This window comes from Telmatherina bonti, assembly GCF_933228915.1.
Source record: "Telmatherina bonti genome assembly, chromosome: 1".
NCBI classification, from domain to species: Eukaryota; Metazoa; Chordata; class Actinopteri; order Atheriniformes; family Telmatherinidae; genus Telmatherina; species Telmatherina bonti.
Genome location: NC_136619.1, coordinates 20,047,768 through 20,064,208, shown reverse-complemented (window position 1 = coordinate 20,064,208; position 16,441 = coordinate 20,047,768). Strand labels below are relative to the sequence as shown.

Sequence of the window (16,441 nt, the reverse complement as noted above, 5' to 3'; positions counted from 1 at the left end):
CATCATACCTGTCTCCTTTTTACTGCTTACAAGCCAGCTTTTGCATTTTGTATTCCATTTCACAATTTAGCATTTATGACATAAAAATACTCCTTTTAAGAGTGTAACTTTGCAGGTTCTCCATTTTTAAACTTGTAATATCTATCGGTGATGTGTGTTTGTATTTATCATTTGTGAGCCTAAAATGTGTTGCTGTTTGTGCTACTCGATGCTTCGGGGTGAATGTATAGCAGGCATACACTGTGCCAACTTGGCTAGCATTCAATGACACAAAGAGGGAAGTGAATGCAGATGACAAGTTAATCTGTTTAGAGAAATTAATCACTGAGATGTTGATCTTGCTTCCAATATAAAACGTGTGCTGTGTTTTTTCTTGTGTGCTGTAGTGTGTGTCTGAGGTTTGGTGAGGACTAATGTCCTGAGGGAGTACACAGAAAAAAACGTATTTTCCACATCAGATGAGCGGCCAAAGAAAAGACCCTGCACATATATCTTTGTTCTCACATTCCTGCTGTACAATGAGCTTGTGAGGGGCTTTAATGTTTACTCATGGGAAGTTCTGCTTAAAACAGAGTCTTGGAGGTGAAGAGGGCAGTGGCGAGAGGATTAAAGCAGAGGAAAGATTTAAAAAAGGGGGAAATGAAACATATGTATTAAAGTAAAAGATAATAATAATAATAACAACAAAAAAAAAGAAATAATCACCTGAGTGTCACGACTGAAGCAAGACGTCCCACACACACCATGATTTGCAGGACACTGTAGGTATGAACATCTAAACCTTAAACCACCTGCGCTGTCGGGCTCCTTCCCAGAGGATGACGTTACCCCTGTTGACCCATCGGTGCATGATCTAAGGGTCCGTCTTAAAACCTCATACCCCAGCATGATCCCACTGGGTTTCCCTGGATGGGACCAATCTAATCTCACCACCCTGACAGAAAAGGGGTGGAGGGAGGGGGGCAAGAAGAAAGTGAAAGTGATAGGCAGGAGTATGTGTCTCCTTCACATTCCTTTCACACAAGTGTTTACAGTCACTCACACACAGACACATACACACACACACACAAACTTTCAAGCACACACATGCATTCACGCATGGTTAATGCCTGACAAAGTTGAGTTACAGTGTCAGAGTGTGGGTATCTTTATACACTTCGCAGTATCGACTTTCCCCTCTTTTTTTTTTTTTGTCTCTTGACATCTTTGGCAGGGAAAAGATCTGTGTAATAACACACAGAGTTACAACTTCCACAGTCCCCTGGACAGAAAATGAGCCACAAATCAGCATGTGCAACCATAGGATTTGCAACATTACTTATTGGTTTGCACATAAAAAGGAAGAGGTTGTAAATTTACCACTTTACCATCACATGTCTCTTATTTTCTACTAAATACACCACATATAAAATGCTTTCATGGATCTATGTTTATAGGCTGAAGACTAAAGGAATAGAATTTACCTGTAGGCCGCAGACAGTTCATTTTTCAAAGTAATCGGATTTTTAAGTAAATCTGACTAAATACAACAAAGGAACTTGAACAATGTCATATCTTATTATTCAATGACAATCAAAAACTGGATAAAACATGCCATTACTGATAAATAGGATTTGTAGAAGATGAACTAATATAAAAGCAAAATGCGTTGAAACATTTTTTTTTTTTAAATTTTGTGTTTCTTGCATGTTTCCTCAGGTTTTATGAGGTGAAAAACAGCTTGGGACATGTAATATTGGGCATCTAGACATATTTGAACTTTTTGATTACTTATATCAAGGATACACAGAGAAAGGCTGGTTCATTTATATCTAAGACTTAAAAACGGTCTGGTTAATAAAATCTCAACAGGCAACAGAAATAACCTCTCCCAGGAACAGCCGATCTAAAAGATTTAGTAATTGATTAAATTGAAAAATTTACGTGCATCCAAACCACAAAATTCAGAATGAGACATTCAGATCACCATCCAGACTAGTTCAACTGCTTTCTGAGATGTTACTTAACATCAGACTAACCATCTCGAGACTACAAAATTATGGACAAGTTTGGTCATGTGTTGGAAGCTGAATCAGATATAAATGTCCACATGGTGCAATAAAAAAGGGTTTAAACAACAATACATTTGGTACAAAAATATAACTTGCATGATGCTTAAAAAGGAAAAGGAGAAGTGTTCACAGTAAAGTTATACCGTAAAGGTAGACAGGAGGCTTTGCTACAAACATCTCAGCGATCTCACTCAACCATAACTGGGAATTTGGTTACAGACATTTTTAGAACAGAACACAAAAGACAGCTGAAGAAGCCTTTTGTGGGCTAAAAGAAATAAAAATCCTTTAAATTAAAAATAAGGAACTTTGACATGGAAAAAAAAAAAAAACCAGAACTGTTTTTAAGCTGTGATTACGGCCAAAAGAGTTATGAAAGTTTGACCATGCAAGATTCCCACATTATGGCTACAGTCACAGTAAGACATATCAGTAAAAGAACCATGTGTCATTTTCAAAGGTATGAGTCATCTGTAACTTAATACCTTTCATTAAATGCCACAAAAGTGATGCTCAAAAACATAAAAAAGAAGATTTCTATTTTACCTGGGACTGATGACTTTAGCTTGTGGCGTGGCCATATCAGCTGGCAGGTCCTCCACAGTGGTGGTTTTGGTAACATTACTTCGGACACATGCATAAACTGTGCACACCTCCACCTGAAAACAAGTCAGCAAAAACAAACACATTTTGCACGCATTCATATATTGATATTTTGATGTTTGCTTTTGTCTGTAGGATTACCTGTATATTGTAAACTGTAAAAGGGAGAAGGTCGCTCAGCAGGTATGAGCCAGAGCTGTTGTCCACACTGTCGTGGAGACGATCATTCACATAGATGTTGTAACTTGTAACTGCTCCATTGGGTCGGAGAGGAGGAGACCAGAGCACACGTGCAGCGCTGCTGTTTACTGGAACCACTTCTGGAGCAGACATCCCCTCTGGCTCTGAGAATGGCACACAATGATACATCATCTTAAAATGAAAAATATTACAAGAAAACAAAACAAAAAAACTAAGCAATATTAAAAGTCATTGAAGAAATCCAGCTGCCTTAATAACATGTTTGAACAGACTGGCTTATCTGCTGCAAAAACAGAAGAATCTAACCAGAGTGTTATGACTTTCTGATGCATATTTTTACACCATATTTGTTTGATGACTGGTTATAAAGTGCTTGTAAATTTGCTATATAAAACTAACACACTAAAACTTTAAGCAGCACAACATTAATAACCATCAAGCCAGGCTGTTAAGTCTGTGAAATGATTTTTTTTTAGACATCAAGTGTTTGTAGTAGACATGAAATGCATCAGTGGCAGCTTGGGCCTAACATCTGAATATCCTGCAAGCTACTTTCCAAGGTAGCTTGGTAGTTGCATAAGTTTTACTCTGCGTTCAGAAGTGAACCCACATTCTGAGATCAAACAGTCCTTTCAACTGCGCCGCAACTGGGGGTGTATGTGCGTCGCAGACAGAGGGAAAAGGAGACGTGTATTACTGCTCATGAAATGCAGAGTTACTGTGAGTCTGGTCAGAATGACTGAATTTGAAAATCCTAGTAGGGCAGGTAAAAATGGAACAAGCCATATCTGTAAAATGGGAATATTTTAGTGAAATGACTTGAATTATTGGACAACAAAACCTCCCATAAACTAGTCAAAGTAGAGAGAATGGCAAGACTTCTGTAGACTTCTATAGAAGGAAGTGAATGCAGAAATCAGGACCAGCATCGAACACTGTTCATTCACTGTGTTTCAGAAACATTTTCCCTGGTAAGTGGCATTCTTGGCATTGTGAGGCATTAGCTGAATGCTCTGTGATTAAATAAATCTACAGTGTTATTTCATGTAGCCAGTTTTAGTTAATTAATCGTGCGATCAACCAGTTAGTTGCAGTTTAACTACAGTGTAACAGACTCCAGTCACTGTAGACTGACCAGTAAGTCTATATTTATCTCACATTTATTGCAGCTGCCAGTTGTCATATAAAGATTTCAATTGGTTATTAGATTTGTCCTTTAGCAGTGACTGTATTAGTACATCTGATTTAAATTTCTTGTTGTAAACTATATGATTGTTTTGGTTTGAGGGATATATCTTTTGACAGACAATGCCTCAGAGACACCAGCATGAATGGAAAGACACTTTGTATCTGCTGGATAAATGGTGAATGCATATGTAAAAACTGGGTTGTACAAACAAGCAATTATACTGCTGGCAGAAGTTTGGACATACCTTCCCATTTAATCTAATGGGTAGCTCAAACAGGACTGCCCATGTTAGTGGACATGCTTACAACATGAAGCACTATGGAAGCTGTTCTCATTGCTGTTTCATTCGCTAATTTGCCTTATTAGTAGAATGGCCACTGAAATGGTAAGCAACCACTTGCTTCCATCTTGTTGTGCTTCCTGCCAACATGAAAGCACGTGAATGTGGTGCGACTCCTGTACGCCCACACAATGTCACATTCTGAAAAGTTGCCCAGTTCCCAGGTCCCCTGTTCTCCATGATTGGTGCGATTGCCACCTCATCTAGTTGGCACACATTCATTTTTCATCTTTCTAGAACAGTATAATAATATTGTATTGTGTTTTTAGATCTGTTATTTAATAATGTTTGTCTGAGAATTGGTTGGTTGAGGCATAGTGAACACAGTTAAAGACACATAGAGAAAATGGATCAAAATCATGTAATAATATAGTAATGGTGTTTTCTACAGAACAGGAAAATTATTTTGAGTAATCATCCTAAGCATCTACTGCTGTATATATTTTTTTATTTCAACCCATTAAAAACTTCTTTAAAATACACAGGGGTCAGCTATGCCATTCAGAAAATTTCTAATCTGATACCAGGCAGAGAAAACGGACAGACTGAATGACAGCTGGGCTGTTTGGGGTTAATAGGGTAGATCCTGAGAACAGACAACTATCATGGGTTTTGTTTAAGGATGCAGCTCTGAAACTAAATTCAAGCAGGGTATATAACCTCTGGCACACTGGATAAGGTATAGCATTCCTATTCTGGCATGATGCAAGTTACCTGGGTCAAGCCATGTGCATTTTCAAAACAAAAACCAATAAAAAACAAAACATGAACAACTTAAACCTTTTAATTTGTGCTGTTTTATAATCTAATAAATATTTTATTCTGTGTGTTGGGCCACTATTATCTCTCATTGCTCACCACCACATGATTACCATAAGTAAAAGATATGATGGAAAAATACTGTCAAGTGCAACTGTGAGATTTTCCTAGGAGGAAGCAGATATTAGAACCCAGTGAGCAGAAATAAAAAATAGAAAAAGAACAGAATATTTTCAATTTTGCTATGTTATCATCCAACGGTGGAAATCAAACCAAGAGGAACAAATTTGATTAAAGAAAATGTCAAACATGAAGGAAGTGAATAAGATTTGAAGACTGTGGTTGTAAGAGGGATACTTATATAGACTTCATCTGTTATTTTAAGTGAGAATGAACTCAGCTGGGAGAAGTTAACCCAATTCATATGCAACCAGTGCACTTACCTAAACCCAAACTACTGCTCCACATTTCATTTACTGCAGAAAGACATTATCAACGCAATGTTGAACACTGAGCCTTGTTCTCCCATACACACACAGACATGCACATGTATTTTCCTTGCCAATTAGTGCTAATGTTAGCATTGCCCTATAGATTGCAGGCCACGTTAGGATGGTTGGTAGGGTTGAGCTGCATTAGCTGAAATATATTAGCCCTCCTTAGAGTGTATGTGTGTGCGCACTGTTATAGCTGTAAAATAATGAAATTACCTCAAGAGCCCTCTCAGTTAAACGAGCCATGCTTTGCCTTTAGCACCTAATGATTTTCTAATGTTTTTAATGCACTTTTTATTAAACTGCTCAGATTAGAGCAAAAGAAAGAGGTGTCTGACATCTGATTATACTGAGAAAGGGAGAGAACTGTGAAAGAGAAAAAAGAGATCATCGTACAGAGGACTGAGAGAGAAGGTAAGATAGACAGAAAGCAACAGAAAGTACAGTAAGTAGCCCCTAACATGTGTTAACAGGGAGGGATTTGAAAGAAAACCCTTTAATGTTTTGTAACTGGGATCAAACATGAAGATAAGAGAGATGCAATGATGGCTGGGAAGTTTGCACAAGTCAAAGAAAATAAAAGCTGACCTGAATAGAAAAGTGCCACTATAGCTACTAAATAATATAAATGAATTATCCTCCATTCAATATATTCTCCAAGTTGTTCCTTTAACAAAATGAACACATTAAGCAAACAGTTAAAGCTATGATAAAATAGGGTGCATACTTTTGTATTAATGTTTCCATTTTAAAATAAAGATGTTATTTCAGCCCTGCGATGGACTGGCAAGCTGTCCAGGGTGTACCCTGCCTGTCGCCCAAAGCCGGCTGGGATAGGCTCCAGCTTCCCCGCGACCCTGAATTGGAATAAGCGGTTCGGAAAATGAATGAATGAATGAATGTTATTTCACTGATGATGATGATGATGATGATAATGATGATGATGAATTCACTTTTGATACTGAACTAAATATTTTTTTGTGGAAAAAGTGAAAATGTTGTCCTGTAACTGTATAATAAAAACATACTTGTACACATTACAGAGTGAGAGAAAATGTGATGACCATCTCATTATAACAGGCAGAAAATAGCTTCCAGGTCAAGATGTTGTGAGCACAGATTGTGGGTTTTTATTCAAGCATAGTGCCTAAGAGCATTTTACAACACCTTAAATCTGCCTCACACACACTTCTGTATTGATTTCATGCCTCGCTACATGATGTGTTTAACGTCTCCTGTGAAGAACGATGTTGCAGAGAAATGCATCTTCATCTAAACACCACTCTTGGATGTATGAAATTCATGTACATGACACACTTACACAAACACAATTCACTTAGTACACTGTAATTACACAATCACATGTGAATAACAACAAACCACCAAAATCACAATCTGATGTATCCTCACCTCCATCTGCTGTGTTGACATTAACTCTTGCCTTAGTTGTGTTATGTGCTCCATTAGACAGGTGTAATGACAGAAGATACGTGGTGCTGGGCCAAAGATCACTAATCACTGCAGACTTGATCTCAGGTCCAAAACCCAAAATCCGACTTGGCGGGGGAGACTCTACTGTGATAAAGAAGCGTTCCACCTCTCCCTGCAGGTCTTGTAAAGCTGAAAGAGAAAAAGTCACGCAGCAATTTAAATGACATCCTATTATTTTAATCCCAACATTAACTTAGTTAGTTCTGCCATGAAGTAGGACTCTGTAATCAAGTTTTTGAAATTCTCAGAAATTTTAATATTAGGAAATATAAATAACTTAACAACAAATGGACAAATAAACCAAATTAACCAACACAAAAATATCATATTAGACAATTTACTTATTTACTGAGGAAAAGAATCTAATATCACAAACATTGTAAGTGTGTGGATCTTGAGCATTAGTAGTGAATTTGATGGTAAAATTATCGCCAAGTGTTTTCAGTTGATAAAAAAGAAGATCAGGTGCGATCAAGAGCACTATTTACATAATATAAAAGTGGGCACATAAATGGCTCTTGTTGAGCATTTACAACATTCTTAATCAGGGTTGAATAACTCTGAACTCTGGACACCATAGAGGTCCAGTAATCAAGCCAAATTTAGTTTCCAGCAGTTTCTCAGGACTGGTCTATCATGGCATGCACTTGTCTAAGAAGTCACTGAAGGGTTCTCTATGGAATCCTTGTCTGTGCAGATAATACTTGTGTGTCAATTGTTCTGATCCCACTTAAAACTAGCTGTTTCAGTCCTGCTTGTATAAAGACCTCAACTGGGTGGTGTGTGTGTGTGTGTGTGTGTGTGTGTGTGTGTGTGTGTGTGTGTGTGTGTGTGTGTTTATGAGTTGGAGAGGGGTGATCTTACATGGCTGTGTCCAGTTGACTTGTATTGCTGTGTGATTGACAGTGTAAGCAGATAGAGATGGGGGGTTGAGGGGAACCCCTGCCATGGTCACTGCAGTGACAATCTCTCCTGAGGTAAAACCCACATCATTATGAACCACCAGCTGGTACTGGTAGCGGGTGAATCTGTGGAGAAAGAAAATATTTGCTGTGGTGCTATTACTCATTTAAAGTGGAAGTTAATTGTAACTCTGAATGAGGCCATTTAGGTAATAATTTCCTAAACTTATAGAATATTTGTCACCGATATTAGTCATCAAATTAGTACATAAATGCAAAAAAAAAAAAAAAAAAAAATCTCATTCCAAGCAGTGGGAGGGGCTTCTTAAATGCCATTACATGGGCTCTGGGAACAGATACAGAATGAATATGTCCAGGGAACAAAGACAAGAATGTCTTTTAATTTAAATTTATTTTTAAACCCTACTTCCTCCTGGCATTATTCATTAAAATAGTCCTCAAACTAAGAAGAGCGCATATATATTTGAAAAAACGGTTAGTTGCTTTTGAGTAAAGCACAGACGTGACAAACCCAGAGTAGTTCAGTAAGCATAGAGAAAAAAAAAAGTGCTTCCACCAAGTGCCAAACTGAGATTAGGGGACGCTGTGTGAAAAACAATTTAATTCTTTGGGATATTTGCTTAATGTATCTTTGAGCGGTATTAAAAGATCGACATCAGCAGCAGCTCGCCGATCGGCTCTGCACACACTGTTTGCTGCAGCGCTGCCGTTTGCTCTAGAGCTCATTTCAGTAATCTCACCTGCTTAGGCCTTTATCTTGGTAGAACAATTTGGTGCCGGAGTAAACATGGAGCCAGCGATGGAGATCTTCAGAGAGGGGTGGGGATGTGGCTGTTAATGTGGGGACCGCGGTGATGGCCAGGGGCTGGTGGGTTTTACGTCTCAGCAACTTGTATCTGAGGGGGAAATTTAAATAAAAGAAAACAAACGCACACAGTTGGATGTTTAGGAATCCATTAACACACAAGAGCACAAAGAGTGTACTCTATGCACACTCACACTTGCAAACACAGTTTTTAGCTGACTCTTATCACTCATTTCCTTCTCTTCTGCTCTTTTCATCATGCATAGTCTTCTGCTTTCACTGCATCTCATCCCTCCCTACTCCGTTGTTTTTCTGCAGGATTTGTGTTTTCCTCTCCCCACAGTGATGCTAATTTCTGCTGTAATCAGAAGAGAAGGGCTTAATGCCGCCTTTTAACCAACCCACTTAGACAAACATACAGAGCTAAGGAGTGCAGAACAGAGACAGGCTCATGCATTTTAATCGCTGGCTAGGAAAATGGACTTTTATTTTATGTCTAATCGCAGACAGAGTAGAACAGGACAGAACAAAGTGGACTAGAACGTGTGTTAGGACTGAGAAAACACTGATTAAAAATGCACAACACTTAGCTCATTAGCAGGGCACTCATGTTAGCAGCTTGTTAGCATGTGTCTATCTGCTTGTTTGCAAGAGGTTCTCAGGAGCAACTGAATATTTCCACAATATGTCTCTGTATGCACAAAATCCTTTCATTTGTATCTGACTGGTCTGCAACTTTGGTTTATGGGTGATGTATAAAGACACAAGACTGAATCACATTATGTAAAGTGAAGATAGTTACCTACATTAGGAAACTCAATTAGTTTGGTGTCCTGGATTGGTATCTGCATGTACAGAACTAATATATACCTACTTTATTTCTTCAGAATTTTCATGTTACTCTTCTACAATTAACACAGGCAAAACATGCCATTTGTTTAGTTATTTATTATTCAGATTAGCTTTACTAGGTTCCATTGACAGCCAAAAAATATCAGTGATTCCAACTTTCATTTCAAGGATTTGAAATTTTAGGTTTTCTGATTGAGTGTTTACAGGTACTGAATTATTAGTCTGCAGCTCTGGACAGAAAACTGCTAAATTACCACAAAACTAACATCCATTAGCTTTTATATTGGCTGATATTGATGGGGTTTAGATGTATTGGTAACTTCACCAAGGTTTAGCTGCAATCTTAATGTCAAATCAATTTGATGAAAACTGGATAGTTTCCTCATTTAAAGAAGGACAAATCAGGACACTGAACATTTTAAATATTTTTTATATAATATCTTCTGACTGATCTTGAGAATTGTTGACTGAAATTGCTATGAGATGAGCATTGAGAGATGGATGAGGAAGACCTATCAAGACCTACCTGTTTTTTTCTTTTTTTTTTCCTGAATTGTAACTCATTTCCAGTTTCATCAGCTAAAAATACAAGTCCAAGCAGAATACTTTATACAAGAATACTTAAAGCAGCAGCTTTAAATAGAAACAACCCATTAGTGTTAATATAATTTACCTGATATTAGGTCCATTGGGCCTGCTTGGCGGTTGCCAAGAAATGGCCAAGAAAGACTCACTGACTGCTACCACTGACAGGTCTGCAAGGCCTTCAGGGCTTGTGGATAATGTGGTCGCAGGAGTAGGAAGACTTTCTGTACATCCTCCAATGTGTCCTCCACCTTTTGAGCACGCCAACACGGTGATACTGTAATTCGTGTACGGGACTAGGTCTGCAATGGTGATGTTCAACTTGGATGAATTCGTGGGGTCATAGGAGACTCTGGGTTCCGGGAGACGGATTTCATACACATGGATCTCACCATTTGGAATCAGAGGAGGTGACCACGCCACCTAAAAAAACAAACATTTTATATGCAAATTTTGACTTATTGATATGAAGAGTGGCATTTAAAATAGTTTTACTGGTTCGCAAAAAACTATATCACTTAATCCTTTCTAACGCTCTCATTGTCCCAAATAAATGGTATTTTAAATGTTCTCATCTTATGGACAGAAAAAAGCTTTTAGATGGATGAAAAACAGAAATCTATAAGTATAGTGCATAAGCATGTAAACGTGCATGCAAAGACTGTAGCTTGTGCATCCTAAGACATATGTACATCACAGTGTAAATGCGTGTGCTGTCAGGTTTGAGTGGCACCAGTCACCTGGGAATGGGAGAAAACAACATAATGATGGTCACTGTGTGTGTGTGTGTGTGTGTGTGTGTGTGTGTGTGTGTTGAACTGTCTTGTGGGAAAAGATAGTCTGACTTTGACTTGAGCAGAAGATTCCTTTCATCACATTTAAAACAGGCTACACACACACACCCACATACACACACACGCATACCATGCTAAAATAATGAAAGCGGCTGGTAATGGAATTGCTGCATGCAAAAACAAAAGCTTGCTGCCGGAGAGCGCTGCATCTGATTTGGAAACAGTTCAGTCTGTCAGCATTTCAGAGCAAAGATGAAGGGAACTGGTACGCACACCTATGCACGCACACACACACACACACACACACGCATACACAGTTTTTACAAACACACACCTTTGCATGCTTAGAATACTGCTTTATATACAATTACAACTGTGTTGAAGAATCTACATAGAAACATTGCTACAAATAAAAAAAAATCCATACAGACACTTCTGGAAATGTCACGTACAATAACTGAGTGCGGAGCTTGTTGATACTTACAAGTTTAGGTGATTAAGTGGTCAGTGTTGATGAGAATATTATGAATGAACGTCAAGACTAATTATTTCTCATGCAACCTTGATATTAATTTAACAAGTGACACTGTGGGATGATAAGGGACAAGCACACACATGCATACACATGAGTAATACCTGGACTACACAAACACCAGCCTGCCGCAAGACACACACAAAGCACAACTGGGCAGGGTCATTTTGAGTTAGGTAGCTCATTTCCCAAAGTGCGTGTTGGGTGTGCTGTGTGGTGGAAGTCATTTACAGATTGAATAGCTTGATGTAATCTGGTGATGGTGAAGACAGCAGAGACCCTGACACAGAGCATTGGGGCTAAGGCCAGTACAGTATATGCGTGTGCTGTGTGTGCATGTGCTTGCATATGTGTTTATGTGTAAATAAGTGAGAGAAGGAGACAAATGATAAAGTTAGGAGTAAGAGTGAAAGTGTGTGGGGACGCTGTGTATGTGCATGCTATTATATTCAGTTAAACTCAAAGTCACTGTAAAAGTAGCTGTGTAGCTGTCACTACTGATCTATGGCGTATCTATAAAGTGTTTTGTGCTTTTATATATACAATATAATAGCATAATTTATTGATACAGACAACTAGCAAATTCAAGATATCCTATGGGAGTAGCCAGTGCGTGGTAAGAAACTCATCAAATTTAGTCACATTTCCTGGGATTTTTTGTTATTGTGTTATATCCTTGAATTGTAGGGCTGTGATGATATGCTTTTGTCCTGATTCGATTTAAACTGTGATTCTCTTCGATATTGCTGATTTTTGTCAATTAAAAACAAAAAAAATGTATAAAACTTTTTTTTACTCGTCATTTTTCTTAATTTCAATGAGGAAAAAACAACCCAGTTGCCAGATCATCATTCTGCTACTCTCATGCCCAAGAAGACAAGTATAAAGATCAATAAAAACAATAAAAATGACAAAAATTTTATAATGGATTATTTCTATTAATTTGAAAAAAAAAAAAAAATCGATTTTAAAATTGTGAAGCAAAAAATCCCGATATCCGATTTTTCGATTAGATCCCCCCCCCCCCCCATTGAACTGTAAGCAGAGTTACAATAGCTTTAAAAACTAATGCAAATGAAACTAATTTGAATAAAATCTTTTTATAAAAGGCCAAAAGGTTTTTAAAAGCATCAACAAAAAGCTTTAGTGAAATACGAAACATAATCAAATTGTTTTTAATATATTGTTGCAGAATCTTTGGCAACATGAAAAGTCACTAATTGTGTCTTGTAAGTGAACCACGAAGTAGCTTTAAGTACAATACTTGTGTGCAAGTCTTTTTTGTAAGAATAGTGTGCTTGTTGTTAGTTTCAGCTCAGTCCAAAATTTTCAAATTTAATTTAGCAAAGCAACTCAATGAGCAGTTGCTACTCATATCTCACTGAACAAAAGCTGTGGAATTCTTCTGACTTAAGCATTCAGTGTTTTCCATACTTTCAGTGTCTCCTACATAACAGGCAGCAAAGTAGCCCACAGCATGATACAACCTTCATCCTCTCTTTTCTGGTATTAGTCTAATTTTTAACACACTGACCAATGCAAAAATTGTATAAAAATATTTAATTTGTTTTTGCTAAACTTCCAACTCATCCTTCTCAAAGATCACTGACCACTCAAACTTCACTCTGCCACTATTTCAAAGCCATGAAGAAAAAGAAGCCCGAAAAGCAAAACCATAATCTGTCTGATTCTACTTAAATTGCTACAGTCCCACAAAAGGAGAGACTGATCATGCTTTAACCACCTGACCACAGTATTTTCCAAAGATCATTTTAAAGGAAGATGATGGTGGTGATGAAAAAGAAAGATTGATGTGTGATGGTTAAGAAACATTTGTTTTAGATGACAAATACATGATATGCCTTGAAGGAGAGGAAAATAAAACCATGTAGAAAAAGAGGGAAGAAACTCATAATCTTTCACTGGATTATCAAAGTCAAATGGTAACCAGGAAGGAGCCTGCCTGCCTGTCCAATTAGCAACAACCAGGAAGGAACACTTTCCTTCTTGGACCCGTGACCCCTAAAGCTGTGCTGCTGCAAAGATGACAGGGGCGGTTCTGAAATGATGACAGGCATTAGCATTTTTCTGCAGTTAGCATTAGTGCAGGGCTGTAAGTGCAAGTGTGTGCGCATCTCTTTATGTGTGCATGCATACAATATTGTTTCAGTGGCTTTCATTGATAGGCCTTGATGTGAGATTAGGCACTGGTGGAATTCAGCTTCCGTCCCTCCTTCAAAATGGCCGACAGGAAGGAAGCTGCCTCAGACAGGGTCACAGCCCCTCCCATTTCTGAAGGGGACCTTGAATTGAATGCTTTTCTCTCTCATTAAATCGGAAAAGAAAAAGACAGAAGAATTAGTATGACATTGCCTTGCCTTTACTACTTTGTCAAACTCAGTGACTGAAGAGATTCTCAGTGAAGTTTATCTTTATTTGTGCTGTTTAAGAAAATGTAAAAATTGTACTCAAATTCTACAATCTTATTCTTATGTGATTTGGACGCCTCCTGTCAGCTGACTGCAATATGAGATATTACAAGATCAATATTACAAGAACCAGTTCAGATTTAGATAATAGTTTGCTTCAGACACATTTCACAGCTCGTGTTCTTTAACAGTAGATGTAACAGGATTTCAGTGACCCAATGAAGAGCTGTTAAAAAATCAAATAATTAAATAAATATCCTTACTTGAACTGACTCTGGTCCCAAGACTTCCACCTTTGGAGGACTAAGACCAGCAGGTCGAGAAGGCCTGGTTGTGACACTGACCCAGGGCCCTGCGAATATGTAACAGTATACTGTATTTAATCACAGATCATTTATCTTGTTGTATACTAAAATCAGGCCTTTACACATCTCACTCAGTCTGAATTTAACTTTTGTGATGCTTGTTTTTGAAACTCTACCTGTAGTGTTTCCAGCCTGATTAAGGAGGACAAGTCGATACTCGTAGTTCGTCCATGGACTTAGAGCTGATGAGAAGTCAAGGAATGACAGAGGGGGAGGATCTGGTGTGAGATGGCCGACAGTGGAGACCTGATTTGTCCCAGCAACTCTACGCTCAATGAGCCAGCTGCAGCCAGTAAAAGGTATTACCAAAAGAAACACACACACACACACACACACACACACACAAAATCATGTTTATACACAGGATAAGATATCAATGGAGGATTTAAGTGCAAGTGATCCCTTCTCACCGTTCCAATGGTCCATTGCTTCTCTCTGGAGCACCCCAAGACAACAGGACAGATGTGGGTGTGTCAGAGTAGAGGTGAGGGGCAGGAACCCCTTCAGGAGGTGCTGGGAGGGTACGGAAATGCTGAGACATCCCAGACACTGAACAACCCACACTGGTGCATGCTTCTACCTGGATATTAAAGGACATCGCAATATAACACTGTGTATGATTAACAGTTTTATTTATAAGCTTATTTTTCTAAATAATCATGCAGTGAATATTCTTTAGTTTTGGGGTTTTTAACTAGAACTATTAGTGTGGAAGCAGCAAGGGAATATTCACAACAGCATTCTGAAATGCATCCACTTTGGTGACTGAAAATACAAATGATTATTAAATTGCTGAGAAAATTGCTTTTTTATTTACCAGCAAAGAACAATCAGAGAGGAAATGAGACTAATATTTGTTTAACTGCTTGTTCAACTAAGCATTCATTTACATGCATTGATTTTTTTAGATGATAAAATACAGTTCTCTAACATATGTAATCACAAGGCTGTTAATCACCAGTGAACTAGAAAGTGGTACCTGCAGGCTGTACATGTTGTCAGGAAGTAGGTCGAAGAAAGTGTAACTGGTAGTACTCCCAGGAACAGGGACTGACAGAGGCATTGATCTTGAAGTTGCACTAGAGGAACTGGAGATGGGGCTGGTGAAAGCGTGGCTGCTTGTATTGTTCAAGATGGGTCTGACACCGGGGGTTTCCCACTCTACTGGCTGTAAGAAGGTAACACTGGAACCTTGACTTACACTACTTCCATGGTCTGACCCTGTCTGCTTATGTACAGTATCAGGCATCAAGGTGGAGAAATGATTATGGGGTGTATGAGTATTGCCTTGAATTGAGCTTGAGCCATTGTTAGAGCTGACAGAAAAGACAGAGATGACGTTTGAAGCCTGAGGGGTGGTAAAATTAGAAGACGTCCTGAGGTTGGAACTTGGCGTAAGATAAAGTCCCTCTGTGCTCGACAGCAGGCTTTGGTTCAGACCTAAGCTGGGGCTGAGGGGCAAGCTGGTGTTGGTCATTAAATTGGGTTTGTCATTTGAAGAAATTATGCCAGGGTGAAGATAAAGGGTATAAATTATAATAATTCCATTTGGGTTTGCTGGGGGATCCCAGGCCACAGAGACACTTCGGGATTGAGTCCCCATTACAGTTGGGGTGTCTACTGGTCCTGGACCTGAGGAGAACAAAAAAGCACAGATGAGTCAAAAACAACCAACTTAATTTTATTGAAGAGTTAAAAAAAAAAAAGTAAGACAGAATTAATTTTTTATTTATTTTGATTGGTATTAAAAATGTCATCAGAAAGACAAACAGTGATTTTTAATCAATGTCCAAAGGATTAACATGGAAGTTTTTTCCCTCAGTTTCTCCCCCTGAGTACACTTGTGAAGTACTTAGAGTCAGTGCTGCAGTAGAGTTTATTTATATAGAGCACTTCATACATAAAAGCAGGTTAATGTGCTCTAAATAACAGAACATGTTGACAAGAGCAACATGTAGAGAGATAGGAGAACTGGACTAAAACCAGAACCTTGGGGGATATCTTAGATGACTTGGGTTCTATAGAGCA

The 16,441-nt window shown here is 38.4% G+C and overlaps 1 protein-coding gene across 1 annotated transcript in view; it reads right to left on the bottom strand.

Annotated features, from left to right (window-relative positions):
• The window catches only part of ush2a (Usher syndrome 2A (autosomal recessive, mild)), a gene marked incomplete at both ends in the record, with an annotated part of 245,943 nt that overhangs the window by 86,701 nt on the left and 142,801 nt on the right, over positions 1–16,441 (bottom strand). The window contains 12 exon segments of the mRNA XM_079260418.1: positions 706–934; positions 2,598–2,710; positions 2,796–2,998; positions 7,048–7,257; positions 7,993–8,156; positions 8,792–8,947; positions 10,382–10,716; positions 14,312–14,400; positions 14,530–14,696; positions 14,824–14,993; positions 15,393–15,581; positions 15,735–16,045. Coding sequence (XP_079116544.1) covers positions 706–934; positions 2,598–2,710; positions 2,796–2,998; positions 7,048–7,257; positions 7,993–8,156; positions 8,792–8,947; positions 10,382–10,716; positions 14,312–14,400; positions 14,530–14,696; positions 14,824–14,993; positions 15,393–15,581; positions 15,735–16,045 — 2,336 coding nt within the window.